This window comes from Triturus cristatus, chromosome 7 (assembly GCF_964204655.1).
Source record: "Triturus cristatus chromosome 7, aTriCri1.1, whole genome shotgun sequence".
NCBI classification, from domain to species: Eukaryota; Metazoa; Chordata; class Amphibia; order Caudata; family Salamandridae; genus Triturus; species Triturus cristatus.
The window spans coordinates 644,989,866-645,017,351 of NC_140590.1; the positions used below are offsets into that span (position 1 = coordinate 644,989,866).

The window sequence follows — 27,486 nt, forward strand, 5'->3', positions numbered from 1 at the left end:
ATCTGAATGTCAGATGCGACTGACTGGTCTTGGTATGTGAGTTTTGCTTTGAACCACAATAGACATGGCAGAGGATATTTGGCCATCCACATATGCATGTGAGCGCATCTTAGCATCAGGCGAGGGATCATCTTGACATATTCAGCTGTACAGATGCAGTTGAGTGACGCTTTACTGTCAGAGATGAACTGCATGTAATGATCCCCCATTCGGATGTGCAATTGGGGGTATTTCCCTGCTCTTTCTTGATCTGACACCATTAACACATATTTGTCGCTGTCTTGTGAGAGCACTGAGAGGGATCTCAAGCATGACTCTTGTGATGATGATTTATAAGATTTGGAGGTGGCTTTCGATGTTGCATGAGATGTTGACAAGCTTGTGGAGAAGTCATTCTTGTCTCTCACTGCTCTGGTGAGGTGTCAGGATCGCAGATCTTTTCCTCTGCTGCTGGTGTCTTGTGGTGATGCCTTGCCCATTTTTTCATTGTGGTTCTCTTTTACAGAACATCTGCATTCTTGTCCCATGGCTGGGCAGCTCCCAGTATATAGATTGGCTTGTCTACATCTATAATACTCCTGTTTGTATTCCAGATGTTTCTCAGGACTTCCCTTGTTTTTCTTGACTATCTAAATTTTGACTTTCTCTGCTGGTCTTGGCGACGTTTGTTAAATGTCTGTGCATGCAGCCGAAGAGCTTGTTCATGCTTCTCTGCTCTCCCTGCTGCTATTTTCTTGGCTTGCACCCAAGGGCACAGGGAAGCACCCACTATACCAGCTTAAGCAGGTATGCTGTTGTGGCTGAGTAAATAGTTTTATATTGCTTTGCAACTTTCATCTCTGGCTCACAAGTCATATAAAGTTAGAAACGGAAACTAATAAATGCTGCATTAGTAAGCCATGACACAGCTATGAAGTGGGAACCAAAAGATGCAAAACAGCCCAACACTGTGACAGAAAGAAAAATTATTAAAATGGCAAAAAAAACGTCATTTAAAGGCAAATTGAGTCAGAGGGCAAAGCAAACAAAGTAGAATGCAAGTAATGAAGGAAGGAAAGAAAAAGAAGCATGAATGAATGAATGCAAGCTTTATAAAGTGCAAACTTAGCCCAGGGGCTTCAAGGCGCTGTGGAAAGGAATCAGGATACAGAGATGCCCATGGGTAAAAGGCTTCCAGATTCAAACTGGTGAAGAGCCAGGTCTTCAAGGCCTTCCGGAACGATGAATGAATTTCCAAAGCCGAAATTGAAAGAGGGAGGGAATTCCACAATTTGGCTGCAGCCAGCGAGAAGGTCCTCCCCCCTCATCTGGCTTTCCTGAACCTGGGAACAGTCACCAGATACTTGCTGGCTGATCTTAGCTGCTTGCCAGGGACATATCTCCGAAGCAGCTTTTTAATGCCTTCTGACCCCATATTGTAAAAAGCCTTTTGCACCAGGCACAGGGCTTTAAATACAATTCTCCAACCCAGCGAAAGCCAGTGCAGATTTCTGATGGTTGCCGAGACAGAGTGGTGTTTGGGCAGGCCCATCACCAGCCTGGCAGCGGCATTCTGCACTAGTTGAAGTCGATGCACGAGCCCCTTATTTAGCCCCACATAAAGAGCATTGCAATAATCTAATCTAGACAACACAAGGGCCACAACTGCCTGTATCCGCAAGGGGAGGGAGAGAAATTGAAAGATCTTTTTAAGAGTCCTTAACATTCCAAAACAGGTAGAAACTGTTCTATTTATTTGAGGGCCCAGAGAGAGGGAGGGGTCAACTATGATGCCTAGATTTTTGGCACTGAGGCCAGGGCGAGGGCAAGATCCAAGCGTATCAGGCTACCAGGCCTCTGACCAGATCTCCTGTTTGTCTCCAAAAATTAAAATCTCAGTTTTAGCCCCATTGAGTCTTAGATAGTTTTCTACAATCCATGATGCCACTGTCTGCATACAGTTTTTAAAGTTTGCCACTGATGCTTTAACACTCTCAGTGATGGTAATCATGATTTGAGTGTCATCAGCGTAGCATAACACTTCTAGGCCGAAGGATCTCACAACCCTGGCAAGCGGGGCTACATAAATATTAAAAAGGGTAGGACTCAATGAGGATCCCGGATGAACTCCACAGAACAACTGTTTAGGAGCTAAGAGAAATTGGCCCATCTTAACTCATTGTGACCGTTCCATAAAGATGTAAGCAAATTAAGGGCGGAGCCCTCAATCCCCATTTCCCGTAGTCTCCCAGCCAATCTAACAGGAGAGATGGTATCGAAAGCTGCTGTCAGGTCCAGAAGGATTAGTAAGGTGGTATGGCCAGCGTCAACCTGTTGTCGAATGTTGTTGAATACAACGGTTAACGCCGTCTTAGTACTGTGTTCACTTCTGAACCCATACTGCGAGCCATCGAGCAGCTGATGATCCTCCAAATAAGTACTAAGATGGAGGTTCAAATGTTTCTCCAGCAAATTTGCTGGGACATGCAACAGGGAAATAGGCCGGTAGTTCTTTAGCTCCGCAGGGTCCAAAGAAGGCTTCTTTAAGAGAGGTTTAACCACCGCAGTTTTCCACGCGGTGGGATTCTGGCCTGAGGTGATGACAGCATTAAGAATTGCAGTCAGGGGTGGGGCAATGGCCTCCATTCCCAGTTTAAAGATTTTCAAGGGACAAGGCTCCAGGGGGGAACCAGACCTAATTCCACTTAACCGCTCGGTTTCCTCTTGAAGTATAGGCAGAAAGGAGCGCAAATGGCATTCCTTCAAAGGGGCTACCAGAGGATCCGGTGGCAAACCTAACTTTAATCCTCCAGCATTGAGCGTCTCCAGGGAGGAGTATATATCCTTGATTTTGGGATAAAAAAACATGCCATTTTATCACACAGCTCCTGGGACACATCAATGTTAGCAATGGCCGTAGGGGCTAGGAGGGTATTAATCACAGTGAATAGTTCCCTGGGGGACTTTAGGTATTCCGTCATCTTAGAATAATAGACTACCTTTTCCTCATTAATAGCTAGCTTGTATTCTCTCAGTCTGGAAAAGGGAGCAAAAACACAGGAAATAATCAAAAAAGTTGTAAATGAAGAATGAAGAAAAAGAATGAAGGGTGGAAAAAAGAAAATCAGTAGTGGAAGAGCAGATTTATAATTAGCAAGAAATTAATGCTGGTTTTAAATTAATGTACAGAATAATTGTGTAAAGCTTAATGAAATAACGTAATTAGTATGCACAAGACTGAAAAAGTGTATTTACTCGAACTAGGCCTCAATAATGGCTAAAGCAATGCTGCTTGGAAAACAAGTTTAAATAGAAAATGCTGAATGCACTTAAAAAGCTTGCTTCTTGACCACAAAATTAACTTTTGTATTAATGAACAAACATGCGTATGTAGTTTCAAGTATTTTCACAGAATGTTTACACATATATAAAGAATCTTGCTACTTGTAACTATTTTTTGTCGATTAATGAGGTAATGAATAGTTCAAGCACTGAACTGCAAAGTTTAAAATGTGAAGTTGGCTTTCTAACCTACTTATTTTCCACCTTCATGATGATCCTGCAGAAATATTTTTCTTTTATTAAATAGATGTTTCGATTTTTACATACTTTACTGGTTAAAAACTGGAATTTGAGAATTAAATAACATTGTACATATGTGAGAAAGCCAGCTGAAGAAAGCGAACTCCATGTGAATATATGGTTGCAATATTATCATCTAAGAACAATTGTATTCGTGTAAAAAGATGGAGTGATCCTGATGACAGGAGAAACATGCTGTAAAGGCATGAAATGTGAAGTCTATAATAGTGTGTGTTCCTAGAGTAGGTTACGACTTTCCACTCTCCTGCTTTTTCCTGACCCTTAGAGCCATGCTGATTCCCCATTTACCTAGACCTTATTTAATTGAGACTCTACTGAGTTTCTTGAACAACTCTTTATGGAAAGTTCTTGCTTTGATGTTTTTGATCTATTTTAGCTGAATTAAACACTAAAGTTTTATGCTTTCTCTCACTCTCTTGACTTAGAATCCTTTATAGGCTCTGACAAAAAAAAAATTCTGACCAATTCTTAGAATAGGGATTTATTCCTTTATGGAATGCTCGTTTATGCAATATTTTTACTGACTTGATTAACTTTTATTGATTTTTATTTCTGTCATTTATTGATGATTGCGATTAATCCGATTTTAACTTGTAAAACATTTCATTAAGAACACCCTTTAATCTTTTAACAATTCTCCTTATTGACTAAAATCAGTAGAATAGTTATTGTAATTATTTTGGATGAAATGTTTTAACCCTCTTCTTCTCAGGCACAACTGCAAATTTTCATTGCAAGTGGTGAAAAAGCGTTGGGGTTAGCCCTGTTGATGGTAAACAGTCTCTTTTAATCCCCATTTCCGCTTTAGCAGTGGGAAAACATAACAAGAAAGAAAAGTGGAAGGAGAGAAAGTAGGAAGGATGGCAGAAAATATATTGAAATAACAGAAACAAAAAATGTGAGATGGAAGGAAGGGCAATGTAAGGAAAGAAGAGAAAAATAATAATTAACAAACAAAAGGATACAAAAAGGAAAGATGAAAAGAAGAAAGGACAGAAGCATGTTAAGAATAAAGGAATAAGAAGAATAGAAAGATGGACAGATGGAGCACAGAAGAATGGACAGAACGAAAGAAAAACAGAAAGAACGAAAGACACTATACTTTTTAAATGAGTGATGAAGTCTCCCATATCCTCTTCTTTTTCTTGTGAGGCTAGATTGAATGTGTATTGTTCGTAATCGATGTTCTGCCTGGGTAGGAACTTCTTGTTGAGTGCTTCCTGTATTTGTTGGTATATCATCGACAACTCTGGTGGTACTTCCTTAATTATTTAACTGAAATATTTGCCTACTAGATTCTTTGATGCTAAAACCATTTGTCATTCATCTTTCTCTTTTGACCACTTTATGAAGTCTTCAAAATAATCCGGCCATAATTGCCAGTGGGGTCCCAAACTACTGCCTTTGCTAAGTGGTAGATGGCTTGGTAGACATAAGTATGATGCCCCATGCAACTTGGGTTTCTGCACTATGGTGAGCCAGTGGCTGTTGACATTTTTTTAAATTTGTGTTTTGTCACTTCATCTAGTGATCGACTTGCCTTCTGTTTTTAACTTTGTCACACTTTCCATGGGTGCCTGACCTTTCAAATGGCCAACCCTTTGTTACCAACCAGGGTGCCTGAACTCAAATGGTGTCTTACTGCCTTTCAGGGCCTGCCTGACTCTTTAAAATGGCCGCCCTTTTATTTTCCACAAGGCCAGCTGACCTCAAGATGGCACCTTGTCAGCCTCCTAGGCCTGTCTGACCCATCAAAATATCAGTCCCATTGTGTGGGTTTTCTGTGGAGAGCCACCCGGCTCTAAAATGACTGCCCAGAGTTCCTGCAGGTCACAAGACTTCAGTACTCCCATCTCGCAAGACTACAATGGGGCTATCTTCAATGGTTTCGTGCGCTTGCAGCTTTAGGCAGTGTAGCACATCACTTACCTTTTGCATTGAGTTCTTGCAGCCCTACTATGTCAGCCAGGATACCACTGCCACTCCTGCTGTTTCTTGCTCTAGTGCGACCATTGTTGGGGGTCCCAATGTTGTTCTTTCTGTGCTTCTTGTTTATGCACTGGTGTTGGGTCCCGATGACCTACCTTCATTGACAGCTATTGGCTCTTCACTGGAAAAAAGGAAAATCATGCAAGCAAAGAGGAGGTAGCTTCTTTAGTTTCTAGCAGCTCTCTTACAGCATGTAGCCCACCTCCAGTGTCCTACATCAACTGTTCCCGTTGTCCCCTCGAGACCTCATCTTCCCCTCTTGGTCCCACCTCATAGAGATGACCATCTGTCCGCCAGTTCATTGCGTGTTCCTCGTCCTAGTACCCCTCTATATCGATCCTACAACACCAACATTGTTTTCTCTGCTGTAACCTATGGCCTTTGATCACATTCCTCTCTGATTGGACCGTGGCTCCTCATGCCTACCCAAGCTGATGTGCTTACTCTTGAAGAGGTACTCCGTACCCGATTTCCCTCCTGAGGGGCATGTGCTCCCTGCCCTCCTGGTTGCACCTTACCCTAGCATATGTCAGGAGAAAGGGTGCCAAGCTGAGGCTTGGCTCTGCAAGTTGCTTTTCTTGTTAGCTTTGTTCCTGTGGGTAAGCAGACATGCCTGAAGCTGGTAATCTTTCCCAGCAGTTGGCAAGAATGGCGGTTACAGACATTTCTACATAAATGTGTCTTGCTCAGGTTTTTGGAGGAATATTATTGCTGTTACGGGCTATCCAGCAGCACCCACAGTGCTATTAATGATCTGTGTGCAGTCCTTGCAGTGGAGTCGGCAGCAGGTGAGGTGTCAGCCAGGATAGGAAATCCCTTTGAGTGGCAGCTGAGCAGCGCAGCAACACTTAAACCCCAACCCCCGCCAAATGCTTGTGACAGAGCCATGGGAAGGCCACCTGAGTCTCAGCAATGGTAACAGCAAGTGTATATTCCAGGCTCATGCAGGGCAGGCCTCCCTCCTGAAGCACTAACCTGGCCTTGCAGGATGATGTGTGCCGGGCCACCTCCCAGCCTGGCCTCTTAACATTCATTCTGCTTAAATGGGCGCCAAGGACTATTTATCAAATGGCTATTAATACTGTGAAAGCCATGTGTTTGCCATTATTTTTGTTTTACAATCCAATTTAAGATAACTGTTTGCAAATAATAAATAAGACTTGCCTGTTTAACTGACGTGAACTAAAACTGTGTCCCTCAAATTGCATATGGTTGCTAAATGAAAGCCCTGCACTGGGGAAGGTGTTCCAAGACTCAACGCCATTGCCTATGCCAGTTGGTCTCACTTTTATGTACAGGTAAAAAGTTGTTTGACCATATTTGAGTGACAAAGGTGCTGGGTCAAAACACAGGTCCACCTCCATGACAAATGCAGTTGGGATTAATAGGCACCAGTGGCTTGAACTCCTTTAGCTATACACACAAGCAAGACCGATTGGCATTGTCAATGCCTGTTTTATTTTGTGGTGCAGCAGGTGCTTCTTAATCTCTTTTGTCAATATTCTAGTGTCAGTCTGATTCTGCCATGGCTGCTTTATTGACTTTTCGTTTTGATATCTCTGGATGCCTGATCCCAAGATGGCCATCCTTTTCATTCTTCCCTCCCATCCATTCCTCCTCCCATTTTGGTATATTCCTCCTTCCTTCTGCACCCCTACCTGCTCCCAGCAAGTTGTCAACAGCTAAATAAGCTGAAGGTGGACGATAATGGATGTTCTTTTACCTTCATTATGGTCTCTTTTCTTTCTTTTTTAAATGAGGTCAATTGATTAGGAGCCTTCATTATAGTTCTTTGTTTCTGTCAGCAGAATAGAAAATAAACAAGGACTATAATTGCTGTTCATTGACATCTGACCTGCGTTTTACACAGAAATAAAAACAGGACTGTAATGAAGGCCAGGGAGCTTTCAAAATAGTCCAGTTTTCGTTTCTTAGATTACTCTGCCTTTAATGTGGGGATGCTGTTTCTTCATGCGGAAGCATAAAAATCCAGAACTATTGGATTTGCCAGTGCTTGTTAAAATAGCATCTGCTACTAAATGACCTTGTTTGTATTTAGTGCATGCATTCTTAAGATAGAAGCGACACAGTCATGTGAAAAATGACTATCAATACTAGTTCATACAAAACCTGCATTCAAGACTGAAGCACTGAATAAAAGAGACGTTATCCAGGATATTTCTATCACTGGGTTCAAGGAAATTTCCAACATGCCTTTTAAGGGAATGTAGTTGTTTGGCTATAATGTATGTGTAGTACATTTGGAAAGCTGTAGAAAAATTCCCCCGCATTTCGAGTTTTGCCTGTGTAAAACATATATGCATTCTGTTAAAGGAGCAATACACAATATCAATTTCTGGAGGATCAGGCATTATTATGTAACAAAAATGCAATGTTAGCAATTACAGTTAGTCACTGGAACATATGAAATAGTAAGAAACTGGACAAATCGCGACATTCCATTGTTTTTGACTTTAGGTTTATGTATTTATTTGTTATCAATTATCATTTCCATAATTGAACAAATCATGTGATATTTCATTTTGAACTTTTTAAAGAGCTGGTCCAAACATTAAGTTCTGTATTTACCATCTGCACAGTGCTACAGTGTGGCATTGAGGCAAATATTGAATTTCGAATGTGCATTACCAGAGTACTATTAAATAGCAGCTGCAGATTTTAGTCAGTGTGTAGAGCCAAGTGATTCGAATTTATAAAAACTTTGTAGAAAAAGCATATTTTAATGTCATTAACTTGGGCACTTTGAATTGCAGCAAAATGTATACAAGGCTAAAAATGTCGGCCATAAATTACTTTTTATAAGTTTGAAAATGAGTTTACAAAATAATGAAAATAGTAGACACCTATATGTTAAAACGTCAAGAACAACACTTTTTACTTGGACCAGCTCTTTAACAATACGTTCTGATATGAAAAAAATGACAGGTAACATGTAAAACATACGACATAAGAGGAAAGGCAATTTATTTCAGGTTTTGCTGCTTGTTTCCTTTATCTCTACTTATGTTAACAAACGCACAGTGTTTTACATATTTTTAACTTTTCCAAGATTTAGTCAAGCAACAACACCAATATGGTCCCATTGTTCATAACTCTATTGTTACAGCACTGGGGAGAATCCCAAGCTATTTCCCTCAGTAGGAAATCTTTTAGTGCCACTTTTTATCATAATTTTCTAAATCCAAACAAGCCCAAAAAACACACATTTGCTTTTCGCTCTCTGACTAAGGAAGGTATGTAACTAACATGTGGCTTCATTGTATACATGTAAAATATGAAACGTAGTCTGAAGCAAAGCATGTTTGCATCATTCCTTCTTGTGGAGAATCAATAATCTTGCAAAGGCTATTTAATTCAATAAGATCTTCTTTAGATACACAAATGTCTTGTTGATCATCATTACACACCCTTCAAGGGCACCCGGTGCAGGAGGAAGTATGTCTTGCAGTCATGCGAATATTGAAGTAGTTACTGAGAACTTTTGATATACCACTGTCAACCCCAGGGACACAGAGCCACAGTCTATATTTGTAAACAAGTGCTTTAATTCTGTGGCTTGGGAATTGTGAGTTGAATGTGCCTATCAAGGTGATATAACTCCGACAAACATAGTGATTAGTGATGTTTTGGTCAGATTAGGTTGTTGGAAACGAGCATTGTTCTTGATTTTATTGTACATGGTGAGAAGCTGCAGCTATGCAATTTTAATTTCTTTACAGAAAATGCAAACTATATAACATTTTGAAATGTATTGCTGGATTTAAGAAAATGTTGCTAAAATGCCCACAAGTCTGCAAATTCCTGAACCAGTATGCAAATTTAGATACATAGCCACCAAAGTCCCATAGCCTCATGAAACGCTCATGATTTCAAAGGAGCAACTGACTGTATGATCCCAGGAGAGCACAAAACGTTTGTACACTTAACAATTACATTGGCTTTTTTTTTTATTAATGCATAACTGCTGCAAGGTCCACTTTTTCTGTTTAACTGTATTCAGCTTTGACTTACAAAAACCTTATTGAATCAATGGCATCATATGCTAGGGGTCTATCCAGCATATGGTCAATTAAAGAGCGTATGCTCCGAATTATTAAATTCCACATTACAGCCTACAGGTACTGCACAATATTTTAGACGTAGATACAGATGCATAGTCTGGTGTAATCCGACTCAAGACAGACCCCCTCAATAGAGCCTAGGCACAGTGTTGTTTTTTTAGTTGTTATTAATGTGAATCAAGATTAGTAGTAATGGGCGAATCTCTGAGCTTTTTAATGATGGGGTGCACAAATCTTTTGCTGTCCACATTTCATTTGTGTTCATGCATTATATTTCACCTCCCTCTACTGGGTGCCAGTGATTTAGAATTTCCCTGATACTTCATGAAATCAAAACAACAGTTATGTATGAAAAATTAGATGACAGTAAAAGACTGGCTAGAATTCAACTTTTTTGTGAGATAAAACATTAGAGTAATGTCTTCCATTTGGATAAGTATATCACAAAATGCTAAAAACTGCTGTAAACTGTATGCTGGACAATATATTGTAAACTATTTACTCATCAACTTGGGAAACATTTTACCAAAAATGGCTGATGAATACTGTTGATATTTTGGCAAGTGATGGCACTAGCATAATTAATAGGCTTGCGCCTCTACAGTGTCGTCACCAATAAGCTACAAATAGCCCTGGCACATGGTAGGTGGGATAACAAACATTAACTTTGGCACGGTTTTAATATTTTATATTCCAAAAGAACACATTGGGACCTTAATTTTAGTGATGAATTGATTCAATACTTCAAACAATGATTCAAAGATTGAGTAGATGAAACAATTTAAAGTGCCTGATGTGGCATATATTAACTTTGTGTGACAGTATGCAACATGCTAGAAAATCCATAGATCGTTCTGCATGCAGAGAGACGACATGCATCCGGTATTGACATGCACACCAGGAAGGCCAAAAATGCTTTAAGTCACTGACATTAACAAATCAAAAGAAAAAAAGGAAAACAAACACCTGATAACTTTAAAAGGAACAGAACTATGCACAAATATATTATTGGTTTTCTTGACCAAGGTTTTCTAGGTCATTGTAGGAGGGATTATTAACAAGTTTTTGATGATAAAGAAATTGTTCAAATACAGTATTTGTGATTGCAAAATATAGCCTTTTATACAAGCGTAAGCAACATATGTAATAAAGGCCTAATTTAATCCTGTAAAAAATCTGCAGATAACCATTATTATTGAAAAGTAAAACTACATTAAAAAGTAATATGCCCTAACTCATTGACGATATGCATATGAAAAAAGCATTGCCATAAGCATTACCCTAAATCTAAATAAGAAAGCTCATTCAAAACAAGAACATTCACAAATATAGCAGTTTTGTCTTATAAAATTATTGTAATACTCTAAGCATGATACCATTATGTCAATTATATTATAGATTTACTTGTATTAAGGTTTATTATAAACATGCAAAATTCATTGCATGATGCATATGTAAAACATATGAAATCCATTCTACAACAAAACAATTCTTAGCTGTTTTTCCTAACTATGTAATCATATCACCTTTGTTTTATTTCATTGTTACATCCCTTTTTTCTTGGATGTTCTTGCTTTGAATCTCAGGGAATACTTTTGTGCTGATTGTGTCAACATAGTACCTTCATATATGTACTGCAGTCTACTAAATGATGGTGAGAAGAACTTAGTCATTTGTTATTCTGTTAAACAAATTAACAAACCATTTTAGCAAAACACCAGGTTTCACAGGACTTAGTTAACATAATTAATAAAAAATTATTTAGGAACAGATCCCAGATTTGAATCGAATTTCACAATTGCACAATGTGGCCAATTGCCTCAAATTTTGACACATAAAATTTGGCAACTTTATTAATTATTTGATTTGGGTCAAAATATATCAACCCATCTGTGTTCTGCTTAGTGGGATGCACTACAGCACATTTGACAAGAAAAGCTTATTAGCTCAATGGACAAACTTTCCCAGGACAGTACCGATTTTGAATGTGCTTTCCGTTACACAAACTTGAAGCACAATATTTACTTAAGCATTCTTCCAAAGGTAACCTACTATGCCACCATCATGCTCATCTGTGAACTGTTGTCTCAAGAGTGACAAGGAAGACCACGAGGAGGAAATGGTCCTACAGGGCAAACATGTTCTTGTCATCATTCAGGCATTCCACATTTCTGATCTGTAAACTTTGCACTTGGGTCTTCATTCCACTGGATACTTTTTCATTCTTTCTAAATTCAAGCGTTTTCAAAGATAACAGGTTATGAAACTAGGTTAAGGAGGCTTGTTTTATGCCCGGTTCATTATATGATCTATTCAGATGTATAAATGAGCATTAGGCATTACCCTATTATCCACTAAGACACCATTCTCTTTGTTTCTTCTTGTATGTCTAACCCTACAATTTTTAAGCCTAACTCAACTACGTAGCTGTAGCCTTAAAATTTCAGGGTTATCAACCACTTCCCACTAGGTATTTTGTTCATATCTGTCACTTTCATGCAGCACTTAATAGGATGGGGTGCACAAATTGAGGGTTGATGTAGGAAAACCCTTCAAAATCTCCTTGATCTATGTTTGATATCACCAGCTGATCAGGTGGCGTCAACACAGGTTGTCCTCTTGTAAAGAATTTGTCAAAGTTTTCAGCTCCTTTGCCACACTGTAGAAAGAATATAAAATAACAAATAGATAAACAAAAGTAGCTCTGAATTTAAAACAGGTTTTATGCAATTTCTACATTGTTCACATTCATCCTATAACTTTAAAGCTACTGTGAAAAAATAGGGTAACTTTGATTGATTAGTATTTGAAGCCTACTTCATAGTCATAACTGTGCTCTCAGCACAAAATCAGCTTACAAATGTATCAAATGACAACACTTAGAATATGGACGATGTTGTCAACAAATCGTTTAGAATTATTGCATGTAAGAAAGATCATTATCTATATCATGGCTGCTTTGGAATGGTAGCTGTGCCAAGCAAAGAATGTTGAGGGACGGCAAAATAAAGAGCTAAACAAGAAACAGACATTATGGAAATGTTTACATTTAGAAAACCACGCTATCCTTCAGAGCCTTCCAGTTACATACATAGGTCTGCCTCAGGCATAAAGAGACTCCCAGTTAGAAAGTCACCTGTAACTAGGATTCTAATCAGCCATTGATGTCATGAACAAATGTTTAAATCAATAGCTGCAGTGGCTTCCTTTCTGTATTCAACGGTTAAATTTCCATAGTTAAAACATTCTCTCAAAAGCTATTGACTGCCTAGTATTGGTTATAATGCTGCAATTGTACGGTGGAGGTCGGTGGTTTATGTTGGCTTAGCAATGTGAAAACATTGCCAGTACCAACTGGAAGGGGTCATTCTTGAGATGGTGCTTCGAATAGCACATTGTGCACGTGATTGTGTGCACCACGAAAGTCTAGGCATTGTTGTGTACGCTCTTGAAGGCTTAGTCATTGTGGTCATGTGCAGATTTGGGCTGTAAAAGAAAATAGCACACAAATAGAGCTGTATTGGAGCATTCAACTCTGTGACCAGCTGACAGGGTCTGAAGGTGTTAAGCGGAGGTGAGATCCTATGTGTGCATATGATGGTGCTTGTTTTTTGAGGTGCTCTCGGACATTGTGATTAAGGGTCATAGTGCCATTTTACCCCTCCTACATTGTAAAATTGATGTGTCCACGTTAGTAAACAGTAATGAAGACCTTAATGGTGTCAATGCTAATGCCGTCTTCAGGGAAGACACAGCCTAGTGGCACCATTCACACACAACCCCTCACACACCCATACAGCCACTCACACACTGTCCCAAATCCATACAACCACTCACACACCCATTTACAGACCCATACAACCACTCATACACCCACTTACTGACCCATAAAACCACTTAGACCCACACACCCACTCCCACACCCATTTACACACCCAAACAACCACTCGCACACACATGCATAACCACTCACATACCCGCTCACACACCCATACAAGCACTCACATACACAAACATGTGAGAATATCTCTTGGGAGGGGGCCATGCCAATCTCCACTATTGATAAATGCTTTTCACCTCAGGGAGGTGACCGTGGCAATTTATCTGTAAGAAGGGGGGTACACACATCCCCCCTCTTATTTATGATGAATCCCTGGGGAGGTAGCGGTGTCTTGGGTCATAAAAGGCCTTTGGAGGAGGGCCACGCTGCGCCTCCTTTTCATTTTTGGTTTGCCCTGGTCCGGGGAAGTGGGGTCCCCGAGGCCCTATTGGCAATGGGGCGAGGGGCACATGCACCCTCACACTATTATGTATAGAAATAGGCCCCTGGCACTCCAGAGGTCATTGCTTAAACAAACACAGGAGACAGAGCTTGTATGTTTTTTTTCATAGGGATTCATGAATCTTTGCAATTATCTTCCCCACACATTTTTTTAAATGCTTTTTTAACCTAGTGGGGTCCCTGGGGGCATCTCCACCAGGCCTAGAGGGTCAGCGTATTACTTTTTTTCTTTTACGTGTTTTGTTGGGGCTCAGCTGAGTCCGACTTCCATGATGGCTGACAACACTCCCTGGTTGAAGTGTTGTCAGCCAATCAGATTTCTGCACAAGATCGGTAAAATTCACGGAGGGTCCATGTCTCTAGATATAAACATTTGTTTTTCCCTTAATATCTCAAAAACTACTTAATGGATTTATACCAAATCACACAAAGCATGCTTTCTGGACCAAGATCTGGCTTTCCGTCAAATTTCTTGTAATTCCGTTCAGCGGTTCAGGCTGTAGTTGTGTCTCAAATACCTATGGGAAATTGCATGGGGAAAACGCGTTTTGGGACACCCCCCCTTTTTTGGGCCCCGCTTCACGAATCACCCCAAAATTTTCAAAACAGCAGAGGTCAGGCGCACACTAGTTTTGACATTTGTTTGAAGATTTGTGGAACGGCGGCAAAGTTATTGGCAAAACAAAAACACTTTTCCTATGGAAACTAGGTCCTAACTATAACCACCTACTTGCAACCGCCAGTAGGTAATACATTTACACACAAACACGTACATATATATAAACAATTTGAAATATCTAAAGGCCCTCAAACACCATATCCCTTTTCTTTCCTGCCACTTTAGTCAGTCTTCCTTTCGTGTGTGTTCCCCAGCTTTGCCAGAATTGTGCCTTTCCTAGCTCTCCTCCAAGAGGATCCCTGATGGATAGAAAAGCTGCTCTGATCCCTATCCCTGGGTCCATCTTTGCTCCCTCCAGAACCACACTATTCAATGAGCTCAATGAGCTTGTGTCAGCTTCTCTCTGCTACAGCTGGAAACCCTAGGTTCCTGATCTTTGCCACTCATGCCTCATATTCAACATTTTCAACATCTACCTCGGAGAGGAAGATGGAGATCACTGTGGTGTTTTTGAATTGTTGACTCATCTGGGATCACCCTTCATCTTCCTGCAGCTTCATTTCCAGTGCACCAACTCTGTAGTCTAAGCTTACCACCTCTTGATCAGTCTTGGAGATGTGACTCCAAAAGGAGTTGACAACAGTAGCCTCTGTGCACTGCGTAGTGCAGTGCATATCTTTTAACGTCTTCATTATAAGCACTTCACTGTGTGTCAATGGCTCTTCTCCTTCTCCCTGGCAGTCCTTATCAATTCTAGAAGTATCTCCGCGGGTGGCGATTTCTGGCTTTTTCCCATATTTCATTGTCTGATCCTTCAGGGTTATGGTGCGTATATGCAAAGCAGCCCTAAGGTGTCCTTAATGGCTAATGTAGCACACAGTGCACACTGTATGTGAAGCTGTGTGCTAGAGCCTGCCTGATTTGGTCTTCCACACCTCTCCTGTGGTGGCAACTCTCTCCACCTCTCTTGCTACAGGCGAGTCCAAACCCAAAGAGGATACTTATGGGTGCTGGCTTCACTCAAGCACACGTTCACCTCCGGGCTTCTCCTGCACCATGTGGCGGCCATCACAACACAATCACAGGAGTCTTACTGCGATTCGAGCTCTTGGGAGCTACCCGTTAGGAGTACTGCTCACTCCACTCCGAGGAGAGGGCTGATCTTAGCCCCTCCCCTCACTCTCTTGGTTCGAGAACATCCCAGAGTTGAACCATGCCAGAGCTCACAAGACTCATAGCATTGTTGGAACTCTAGCTGATCCGCCCCCTGGGAGCCATTTTCTAGGGTTTCAAAATCAGAACTTTGAAGATGCTTAACCCTAGATACATTTTGTGGGTTATGTTAGGATAAAAAGGCTAAAATGGCTAAATGCACTATCAGCTATTTAGAACATGAGTTTTGAGGTTAACATACCAAAGAGGCGATTGGGCACAGTGTTTTTTATGTGTTGTATTTTATGGTATACAAATGCATAATGCAAATACTGTTGCTGAGAAGCCAGGTTCATTGATTATTTACTATATAATCACACTACTAATTTTTTTCTCTGATGATTAATTCATTGGGATGAATAAATCACTACTCTGAAATATGTATAACGAATGTAAGATGGGCCACATGTGCGAACATAGATTATCTTGGAAAGGCTTTATAAAGCAAGAGAAGGAAAGAAAACATACACTGACGTGCAATACCCTACAGACTTCAAAAATAATTATTTAAAACCTGGTCACTCCTATGTATGTGATTCTGGCTATAGGACGCGTGTGATTAAATTTTGATTTGGAATGCTGGTTCTGAGGGCACTACTGCAACGTAGAAATGTTCAACTTCATCTGACCTAGCACTGAGTTAGCACTTCACCAAAATTGTTCTCTACTCTGATAAGGTCGATTTACAAAGCCGTTTCTGGTTTGGAGGTTAAGCCCCCAATAGACTTTTACTTGTGTCCACCAAGCTGACAAATTTATATACAGAGGGAGAATGGGGTTTTTCTATTTAGGAGAGGTTTGATGCATTACAGAAATTTGACCATGGAAAACCCGTCTTCGGTTGTGAAGGTCAACACATTCACCTATAAAATGTACCTCACATGATTGAATTCATTTGCCTAATCATCATATGGGTTTTGAGGCTACTACACTGGTGAGGCTGCGCGCCTCTCCTTCTCGCACTTGGCACTTTAAACGCTCATCTGTTTTTACTGTGTGATTATTTTGTGACTTCTTTTAATCTTTTTAATGCACTTTTCACTGACTCCCACTGTCAGTCTGAACTTCTCCCTTACTGTTTGAGCCTCGCTCCGGTCCACCGCGGCTTCGCCGTTTGTGTGGTGGGCGGGACTAGCCTTGCAATCTCCCCTATTTTAGATGAGATCGCGACCGCGCAGCGGACACTGGTAAGACTGCGTGCCTCTCCTTCTCACACTTGGCACTTTAGACGCTCGTCTGTTTTTACTGTGTGATTATTGTGTGACTTCTTTTAATCTTTTTAATGCACTTTTAACTGACTCCCACTGTCAGTCTGAACTTCTCCCTTACTGTTTGAGCCTCGCTACGGTTCACCGCGGCTTCGCCGTTTGTGTGGAGGGCAGGCTCTTTCTATTCTGCAGTGTAATTCCTGCAACAGCGACGCACTTCTGGCTGGGCTCCGGAGGGCGGGACTAGCCTTGCGATCTCCCCTTTTTTAGATGAGGAAATCGCGACTGTGCAGCGGACATTGGTGAGGCTGCACGGCTCCCCTTCTCGCACTTAGCACTTTAGACGCTCGTCTGTTTTTACTGTGTGATTATTGTGTGACTTCTTTTAATCTTTTTAATGCACTTTTCACTGACTCCCACTGTCAGTCTGAACTTCTCCCTTACTGTTTGAGCCTCACTCCGGTCCACCGTGGCTTTGCAGTTTGTGTGGAGGGCGGGCTCTTTCTATTCTGCAGTGTAATTCCTGCAACAGCGACGTACTTCCGGATGGGCTCCGGAGGGAGGGACTAGCCTTGCGATCTCCCCTATTTTAGATGAGGAGATCGTGACCGCCCAGCGGACGTGCGCAGCAGACGTGTGCAGAGGGCGTGCCTAAGGCAAGCCCGTCTGCGCCCGTCCGCGCCTGGACAACGCCAGGCATGCTGCCAGTTTTGCTAAAAACAGGCTTACCTATGCCCCGGCTAATCTCCTAGATATTAGGAAAGCTTTGCGCCCCTGCAATCACCCTTTAGGTCTCCTTCCAGAGGGCCCATTCTGCTGCTTGAATTGTGGATTTAATTCCTGGGCACTGATCTCACCCCCTTCTCTTATTTCACGCTCTAACAATGACATTAAACTACTCAATTGTCGTTCATTAGTCAAACACCACTCCGACATCTATGAATTGCTATCTAAGGAATCCCCTGACGCCCTTTTTTTTAACCGAGACCTGGCTATCCGCCGACTGAGTCAGTGCTAGGTTTGGCCCTCCCACAGGGCTTCAACATTGTGACCCTTAATAGAGTCTAAAGGGGGTGGCATTGCTCTGATTTTTAAATCTTGTTTTACCTGCTCTTTCGTTAAAGGGACTCTAGTGGGTTGTGAGTGCACACGCTTCGGGCTCTCTCTGAACGCCTACTACACCATGTCAGGGCTACTAATATATCGTCCGCCCGGACCCTCTAAAGAGTTTAGGACGGCGCTTGTGGAAACCGTTAATATCCTGGCTACGAGCACGGCCAATTTTAGTGTCATTGGGGATTTCAACATGCACTTAGACAATCCCCAGGAAATGGAGTTGTGCAATTTCTTAGCTGATCTGGGTGCTTGTCAGTTGCTGCAGCTGGTCTAGAGTCCCACTCACTCTGCAGGCCATCTGCTGGACCCAGTGTTTTCAAATCTTCCTCTTCTATCAGTTCACCCTCCAATTCCGGTCTGCTGGTCAGATCACTATTTGGTACCCATGTCTCTCTTAGGGATTATCCCTTCGCGGAAGCAGCGTCGGAAGGTTGTATTTAAACGCCACTGGCATAAACTTGATATTGACCAATTTCATGACCTTCTCTCTATAAATACCTTCAGTATGCCAGATGATCCTGATGCCGCTGATAAAGCACTCTCAGATTGAATTTGCAGTCTTCTTGATGCACTTATTCCGGCGAAGTGGTCAGTCAGTCGTAACTCTAAATCAAACCCATGGTATAATGATGATATCGCCATTTTGCGCAAAACCTGCAAAAGGCTGGAACGGGTATGGAGACGGAAGTATGACCCAATGCAGAAGCATTGTTATCAAGCAGCAATCAAAAACTATCATAGGGCCGTTCATACAGCGTGGGCAGCTTATTTCGCCGGCGAAATTAGAAGCAGTGGTAATCCCTCCAAAACTATCTTTTCCATATTGAAAAGTTTGAAACAGCCGGGGGTCCCTGCAGTACCTTATATATCATCCGATGAGCAGTGTGAGGCTCTTGCCACCTTTTTTGTCGAAAAGGTGGAGAACATTTATAAGACCTTCACTCACAACGCTATGAGTCCTGACCATGTGCCGGGACCGCTTCCTACTCATACACTGGCTGCATTCCCGCTGGTCTCCCTGGAGGAGCTACGGTCTCTATGCAACAAGATTAAATCTGGCTCCCCTTCTGACCCCCTTAAACCTGACCAGTTCATGAGATCGCTACCTGTGCTCTTGTCACCTTTGAGCCAGGTGATCAACAAATCCTTGTCTAGTGTGGTCGTTCCCAGCACTTGGAAGCAAGCCAGGGTGGTTCCTCTGCTCAAGAAACCTTCCCTGGATGCAGCCAAACTGGAAAACTATCGCCCGATCTCTCTCCTCCGGTGGATCGCCAAGATCACTGAGACCCATATTAACTCTATCCTTACTAGATTTTTGGAAGTGAACAACTGCCTGGACATTTCTCAGAATGGTTTTCACTCAGGCCACAGCACGGAGTCTGCTCTCCTGGCTGTCATTGAGCATCTCAGGCTTGCTCTAGATGAGGGACGTACATCGGCTCTGATTCTCTTAGACCTCAGTGCCACATTTGATACTGTCTCTCACCAGATCCTGTTGCGCAGGCTGGAGGAGGCAGGCGTTGTGGGCTTGGCCTTGGATTGGTTTGCTTCCTTTCCCTCCAACAGGACCTTCCAGGTTGTGGCCCCTCCGTTCGCCTCCATGCCAAAAAACAAGGGGTTCCTCAGGGCTCTGCGCTGAGCCCCACGCTTTTCAACCTTTATGTTCAACATCTGGCAGTCCTGGCGAGGAGCAGAGGGCTTACTATTGTATCATATGCTGATGATACACAGCTGGTAATCGTCGCTCTCTCGGACAACGCCGTGGGGGCAGCATCCAAGTTTCAGGACGATCTTACGGTTGTCGCCGAGTGGATGACTGCCAACTGTCTCCAACTGAACTCCAGCAAGTCTGAGGTTCTGCTGGTAGGAAAAGATCAAGAGCTGTGGGGGGGGGGAACGGTGGTGGCCGTCCATACTGGGCTGTTTTCCTCCTACCCCTAAGCAGGTGGTGAAAGATCTAGGTGTCTAGGTCGATTCGGCCCTCAGCTTTCAGTTTCAAACCAAGAAAGTTGCAGGGACTTGCTTTGGCATACTTCGGGGGCTCAAACCGTTGCTTTGGTTTTTCGACCCATCGATCAGGCAAATGATTATTCAGGCCTCCCTTTTATCAAGACTGGACTATGTCAGCGCACTGTATTTAGGGGTAAAGACCGAAACCCTGAGACTACAGCGAGTTCAAAACACTGCGGCTAGAACCCTTCTGGGTCTCCCTAGAACCTGTCCCACCTCTAGGGCAATTCGTTGGCTACATTGGCTGCCTGTTGCCAGCCGAGTGGAATTTAAGGTCCTTTGAACTGCATTCAAAATTCAGAAATCTTCCTCTCCTGGCATCCTGTCAAACTTGCTTTCACTCTATTCTCCTACGTCCCAACTTCGCTCGATGGGACAGCATCTGGCGACTGTGCCTCGAATGAGGAGGGCGCGATCAGGCGGGTGCTCTTTCCGTTAACTGGCTGCCAAGCTTTGTAACGCTTTACCATTGTCCATTCGTGCCATGAACAACTACATGGCCTTTCGTAGGGCAATCAAACTCATCTTTTCCCCTGATTCTAGTGCCTCCTTCTGGTTACCAGCCTCCATGTTCTGCTTCAGCGCTGGGACGCCTCTTTGCTGCAGCAGCTGTGCGCTATACAAAACATCCTAACATAACATAAAACAACTTGAATATTCCTGATTCACCTTTCAGTTGAGGGCATCGAACAACTACTTTTTACAAAAGGGATAATTTAAAGCTATAATATTCCTGTCTCTTTCCCTCTGGGGTAGAGGGGTGCTCTCTAGCAGCTAAGTTTTTGATGCACCCTTATAACAGGCCTTAATAGGATTAGGGCAACACATTTTTTTTGTGTTGGTGCAGTAAATGGGCAGTGATAGCTAAAGTATGCACATAAATACACCTTGCTTTTCTTCCTATTCTTTTTGGGACTTTGAGTACAGGGAAAATGCGGATAAAGACTTCACATTGTTTGCCCCGGTCCATGGCACAATGTCCCATATCCACTCTGAGCTGTGGCAGATCCAGACCAGTATAAAGAGCCAAACAAATGACAAACTGAGGGTCAACAGAGCGCATTAAAAAAGAGACTAATGAAGAACAGTCTGCCTTTGCTTAACCCCTATAGGCACAGAGAAAGGCAACCTCCAGGGGTCTCAAAGCAAGACACTATAAATCATACCAAGAAATGGGACATAAACGAGACAAGTTGGAGCGTACAGCAGAGTCTGGTCCAGATAATACGCTGAAAATGTAGGTAACAGAATTTAGAAGGAGGGGGGAAGATGGGTAGGCGGTTGTCACTTCAACTACAGCAGAGAGACATGCAGATAGTGCTACCTACAATATGAGATGGGAGTCGCCATTTACTGACTCACGCCATAGATACGTGTTTGGTACATACTCTGAGCACCCTTATTGCCCTGACCAATGCCACCTATAAGCAGTGCAGTTAGGAGAGGTTTTAATATGAGCTCTAGCTGCCTAATCTTTCCCAAGGGGCATATCCTTGCTAGAGGTTGTAACCACATTTGAAGAGATTAACTCGGCCATGGGGAACTTTTGAGTTGCAAATTTCCTGGAGACTACAGTTTTCTAGGAGAATTTTAACAAAATGGGAACCTTACACTTGGTGATAATGCTATATGTGGCTCTTAAAGAGGCGGTATATCAACTTGATCATTGAGCCACATATTACATGTCTTAATAAGTGCTTTGTGCAAGTTTATATTTAAGCTTTTGTTGCGGGGCAGGCACTTGCCTACATAATTTTACATATACAAGTATTCCATGCTCACCATTTGGCTGGGTACTTGGATGCTCCATATAGGGGTGGTAAGCGATACACAAGTTTTAGATCCTCAAGCTGCATGTTATTTCATTAAATCTACTCACACACACTACAGGCCAGATATACTAAATACTAGTCACAAAAACTGGTTGCAATTTACATTAAGAAGGTCCATCTTCAAAAGAGTGTTTTCCCCTGTCCTTGTCTATGTAGAACTCTCGGTTTTTCATTTCTGCTGTGGACTGAGCTTTATGTCATAGGCATAGCCTCATGTGCTTTGTTTGCCTTTGTCCACTCAAGACATTTTCTACTGTAGGCCTGGCCTAACGGCGGCCGGACACTAGGTTGTCACTGTGACCTGCTTTATAAAGTATTAGTGATCGGAGGGTTGCACAGGGTTGAATACTTCAACCCTACGTTTTCTCAGATTTAAAAGGCGCTCTGAAAATCGGACAACGGTGCTACAGACTTTCAAATCTCCCTCCGCTAATGGTTAGCCTCACTACTGAAATGGATCTCAGGACTGGTGAATGCAATCAATACTCATTTTAGCTATACGACTTTGGGGCTGCTACATTGTGTGCTGAATCTAACTGCAGATATATATATATATCTTATTATTATATTATTGTTTAGTATGTTGTTTTGCAAAAATTATTGAGCAGTCATTCTGTGACAATCCAAGGTTGCTGTGGCGCCACTACAAACTAGTATCTTCTAATCAGTTAAGATAAACCTGTACCTCCAAAGGCCAACCAATCCTAAAATAGGAAATGGGTTGAAAAACCTAGAAGCAAATCCTATCTCCCAGTTCCTGTTTGAGGGATCAGCATATTGACTCGAACGGGTGAACGACTGGAACCATTTCCTGTATATTTTGGGGTTCTAATCCATACTACGGATCCTGATATTGGAATTTTGTGCTGGTTGGATTTTTTTCAACCTGATGATTGCAAGGGCTTCCGTCTAGACATATACAGTCACCTTTGAGCCCTCCTCAGGTAGGCACAACCTCTGGGTTGGTCCCACTAGAGGTTTATTGTTCCCATAACTCTTTTTAATTCTCAAGGTAAAATCCTTACTGGGACAAACCAGTCCAATCAGGCCAACAGCAAGTGATGGATTGTTAGTCACAAGGGAAGCCTCTGTCCTGGTCATCTCACTAGAGGACACTTGGAAATTTGTTCAGAGTTTTTACATTTTCTGTAGAATTGGAATGGTTTTTCCCCATAGAGTTCCAGGAGATTCATTTTTACCATAGCCTTAGAAACTAGTTATGCTTTTTCTCAATTTTCGTTCTGTCGGTTTAATTAAATCTCTATTTTACATTAAAGTGATGTGAGCTTTCAAGTTCTTTTGTCTTAATTGTACTGTTTCTTAGTTGTGCACTGGCACATAACTCCTCACAAATTGAGTAAGGCGATGTCCATGCTTGTCTGGCCTAGTTATCAAAGGCGAGCCAAGGAACCTTTAGGGAAACAGGTTTTCCTCTGTAGAATGAACTTTGGGGCTAGCCTGAACAAAATACTGTTTCAGAAATACGTATTCAAGTGTTGCGGGCTACTGCTTGCAGAAAGGCTGCTTTCAGGTGAGTCTGTGCATGTTAAATGACTCTGCTTCAGCAGAACATAAGATATGCTTTCTCTGTTCAAGTCGGAATCCAAATCTCCACTCCCTGCCTAAAATCTAAATACATAACACAAATGTAATCGTATGATTGAAACTTTAGAATGATGTAGCTGTATTTTCTGGCAAGAATATACAAAAAAATCAGTATAAAAATGTAAAGCTCAACTATTAGATACGAAAATAATTTGATGCCACTATTTTGCCATGTAATCAATTGTCTTGGAAACATTGTTTAAATGTCAGCTAATTCACTTTGGTTACTATGACAAATGATACAGACATGCAACTAAGAGACAAATTGCTAATCAATGGTCAGACATGAGACATTTTTGAATGGCACAAAATTTACCCCGTTTAGTACAAAAGGTAGAAACCGGTTACACAGTCCGGGAGTGGTAATTAAGAGGCACAGTCTCTCAAAAATACATGCTTCAAAACGCTAAGTGCCCCTTAGATTAACCGGCAAAACATTTCTTTTTTAAATCAACATCCTGCCTTTTGGGACGAATTTGCAACCACAGGTCCAGAAGCACTCCAGAACTTTGGCTATGACAGCTAATGTAGTTTTGAAAGATTTTGGGGGACAAGGGAAACTTTTGGAGCATAATAACCACGGGATAGCGTGGCAATGCTCCTCAAATACCTAAAGTAAATTAAAATGAAATTAAATCTAATTTGGGGACGGCGAAAACTGAGTTTCAACCTTTTGGGTTCTATGAAATCTTTAACAGCACAACCTTTCAACTCATTTCATTTTGTCCAAATTTTATAAAACTCCAAAATGTATTTCTTGAATTGTTATTCATGGACCTATTGCGTAAATTCAGATAAACAAAGCATGAATCATAGATTTATGAAAGACGGCCGCTGCAAGCAGTGACTTCACAAACTCATGAATATGGTCTCAGACTGGCACGAATTGCAGGCATTGCTTTCCTGATCTACTCCCCCAACACTTGCCCTACTAAATTAAACTGATTACTCAAGGGGAATGTCCTTGGCAATCCTCAAGGGTTTTCATGCCCTACAATTGCATAAATTGCCATGCTTGCTTCAGTTGGCGTGGCCTAAGAAGCACCACTTTATGCATGTGTGCATGTGTGCACGAAAGGCAATGCTTTAGGCTCTCATTGGAATACGCGTAAGTAGAGTCATTTTCAAGGTGAATCATTAAACGGTGGGCGTGATTCAGGCTGCTACTTCACGATTATAATCCCTTCCTTTCAGCTGTTGTTATTTTACATGAACTGTGAGGTCACTAGAACACAAATACTACTCACGCCACTTGCAACTATGAAAAACACACCACGGCCCACAGATTTAGCATCTGCGGCAGGTACACAGGAAGAATTTATCTTAGAACCATGGAGTTGGGGAAAGCACAATCAAACTTCAGACTTGGTTGGCTGAAGAGTATAAGATCCCCCCTCACCTTACTGTCTTTCAAGGAGAACTTGCCTTTCTGTAAATGTACAAATTCCCTGCATGTTTCTAATGTCAGCAATAATTTGCTATGCCCACCGTGTAATATGCTTTTTAATAGCACACACCATTCTCATTGAAAGACTACCTATTTGCATTCTAATTATTTCCAAGCAGTGCTGTTTTTTATGCTGCAATTCGTCCACAAAGGCTATGTGCTGGGATTATTAATGCAAGTGTTGCTGAATAAATAGTTTCCAAGTGATAAACATCTTTTTAGACGCAGATGAGAATAAGCCTACTGTATCATCTATGCAGATCATCTCAGGACTGAGAAAACTCAGTCATCTAGTGCAAAAGATTCATAACTGTTAATTGTGGCAGGACATTGTGTTTGGTCTTAAATTAGACCTAAATGCAACAACATAGAAACCACCCTTGCACATGTTCACCATTACATGTGCATTACAAACACAGAATGACATACCTACACTTGACACCCTAGCAGGAACTCAGTACTGTTGTTGTTTGACATAACGTTGGCATTCATCCAATAGAGGCTGAGGCAGAGGCATTTGCAAGAAGCTGTACATCTTCTCGTTCATTGTTTCAGAGAAATAAGTGGCTGTCAGTCACCTACGTTTTGGAAGGTAGCACTCGGATAGGTTCTCCAAAATGGGGACAAGCACATGTGGTACAGTGGACGGATGACGGAAAGGCACTTAAACAACTCTTTAGGGTAGTCGAGGGTTACTGGAGTGGTACATACAGGTCTAGTTTCAGGGTCCAAAACGGACCGATTCAGGCTTATTCTGTCCATGGGTGTCTGGAAGTTGTGCTGGATCGTTCTGAATGCAGTTGATGGTCAAACTGGAAGAAAGGCAGCTGTGTCTACATCACCCTGGCAGAATAGATGAAGATAGTCCAGTACACCCCGCACTCCACCGTTGGTGCCATTCGGGATCACAATGGCAGTTGTTCAGGAGGAAGCGTGCTTGGAAGGGTAGTTTTGGATTGGCGGGTTGAAACATTTTCCTGGATTTTTCTTAATAATCGGAGACTAGAAGACGAGTCATGGATCCCATGCAAGTTTAATTATTAATATGCGAAGCAGCTTCAGAAGTCAAAAACACTACTATAGGTGTCTTGCACAAAGACCACAATCAATGCTTATTGCAGCCTTGTGCCTGTTCCGTTGAAGATCACTTTTAAATCCACCGTGCAACACCGCAGGACTAAATGTGCCAAGGTGTCTATGATGAAGTTAGGTTGGATCCCATCCTAATCCAAAACAATATGGAGGGAATGCAAAGCATTCATTTTGCCGAAGCATAGCCATGTGTAGAATGTATGTTATCCTTGCAATGTGTAACAGCCATTCACTGGCACGCGATGGCACTAAGGAACTGACGCACCCCCTCTTTAAAATGTCTATTTGGAGGAGAACCAAGCAATCATGGTAGATGAGAAATGCACTCTGTGGTGCCATCAAACCTTGAGTGTCATATTGCCCCCGCCACAGATGATTTTACGGCTGACGTCAATGGGCTGATGGCCCAGCATTCTGGATCTCAATGCAGAATGCAATCATCTACAGCTTGGTAATGAGTCTTCAGGTCTCAATGGTATAAGAGGTCTTACGATAACTGTCTGAGGCATGCTGCTAAACCCCTCCAGATTCAAATATCCGAGCGAAAACATTCTCATCTGCAGGCAATCAGACAGGCGACACTCTGGTCATGTCCGGTGCTGATGAGACTTCATAAATGTGGCCATACCATCGACGGTGAGAATTGTCAGTTTATGAATTTCAATTGAGAGTTCTTTCGGTTCATCCTGTCAGCCAATGGAGTCAACGTGTACCTCAACAATGCGCAAAGCATCATGTGAGATGCTGCACGTCAAAATGTGCCACAAGGTAACCCCACCTGGTCATACAATGTAATACAGAAGGCTAATAATGAGACGCACACCTCATGAAAGGGAAGGAACCCGTCTCCACTCTCATAAAAACTCATCCGGGGACAACTATGGCTGCTGCCCCCCAGGCTGACTGGGTCTGGCTTGGCCTTCCCTTCTGCCGGCAGAGCGTGGGCACTCCTTCCTGCTTCAGGCAGCTTGTGTAAGTGTATATTTCCGGTTTTAGAAGGACGCAGATTGATGACATCTAATACAAATAATGGCAAAGCATCACGACCAAGCTAAAATGTCTTCCTGAACCGTGAGTGTTAAGACGTAAAGTTTCTATTCACGGGTCACCGCTGCCCTGAAGGCGGCTGCACGCGGGGCGCGGCCGGGCTGACAAGGGCAGAGAAGTGTCTGCTGTGCCGAACATGCACAGAGGAGAGCAGCGACAGATGACACATCCCGGGCTGCTCGCACAATCTGTCAAGCATCCGAGGACATGAAACAAATGAAATCCCGCGTGCACAATTAGACTATTAGAGGAACGAGAAGAGCTTTCTCGGAAACATGCCCGAGGGCAATGAAAAAGAGTTTAATGAAAATAAGCAGATCGTCTCCACGCGGGATGTCATTATATTAACACAAATTACAGAGA

General features: G+C 42.2%; 1 protein-coding gene across 3 annotated transcripts in view; it reads right to left on the reverse strand.

Moving 5' to 3' along the window:
* Positions 1–8,036: 8,036 nt before the first annotated feature.
* The window catches only part of PRKCA (protein kinase C alpha), a 1,238,880-nt gene continuing 1,219,430 nt past the window's right edge, over positions 8,037–27,486 (reverse strand). For 2 of the 3 annotated variants that reach the window (XM_085617273.1, XM_085617272.1), the window contains one exon: positions 8,037–12,312. In XM_085617273.1, the coding sequence (XP_085473399.1) occupies positions 12,148–12,312 (165 nt within the window). In that variant the 3' untranslated portion in view covers positions 8,037–12,147. The remainder of the gene's footprint in view (positions 12,313–27,486) is intronic. The other variant, XR_014966571.1, reaches the window with a different exon arrangement.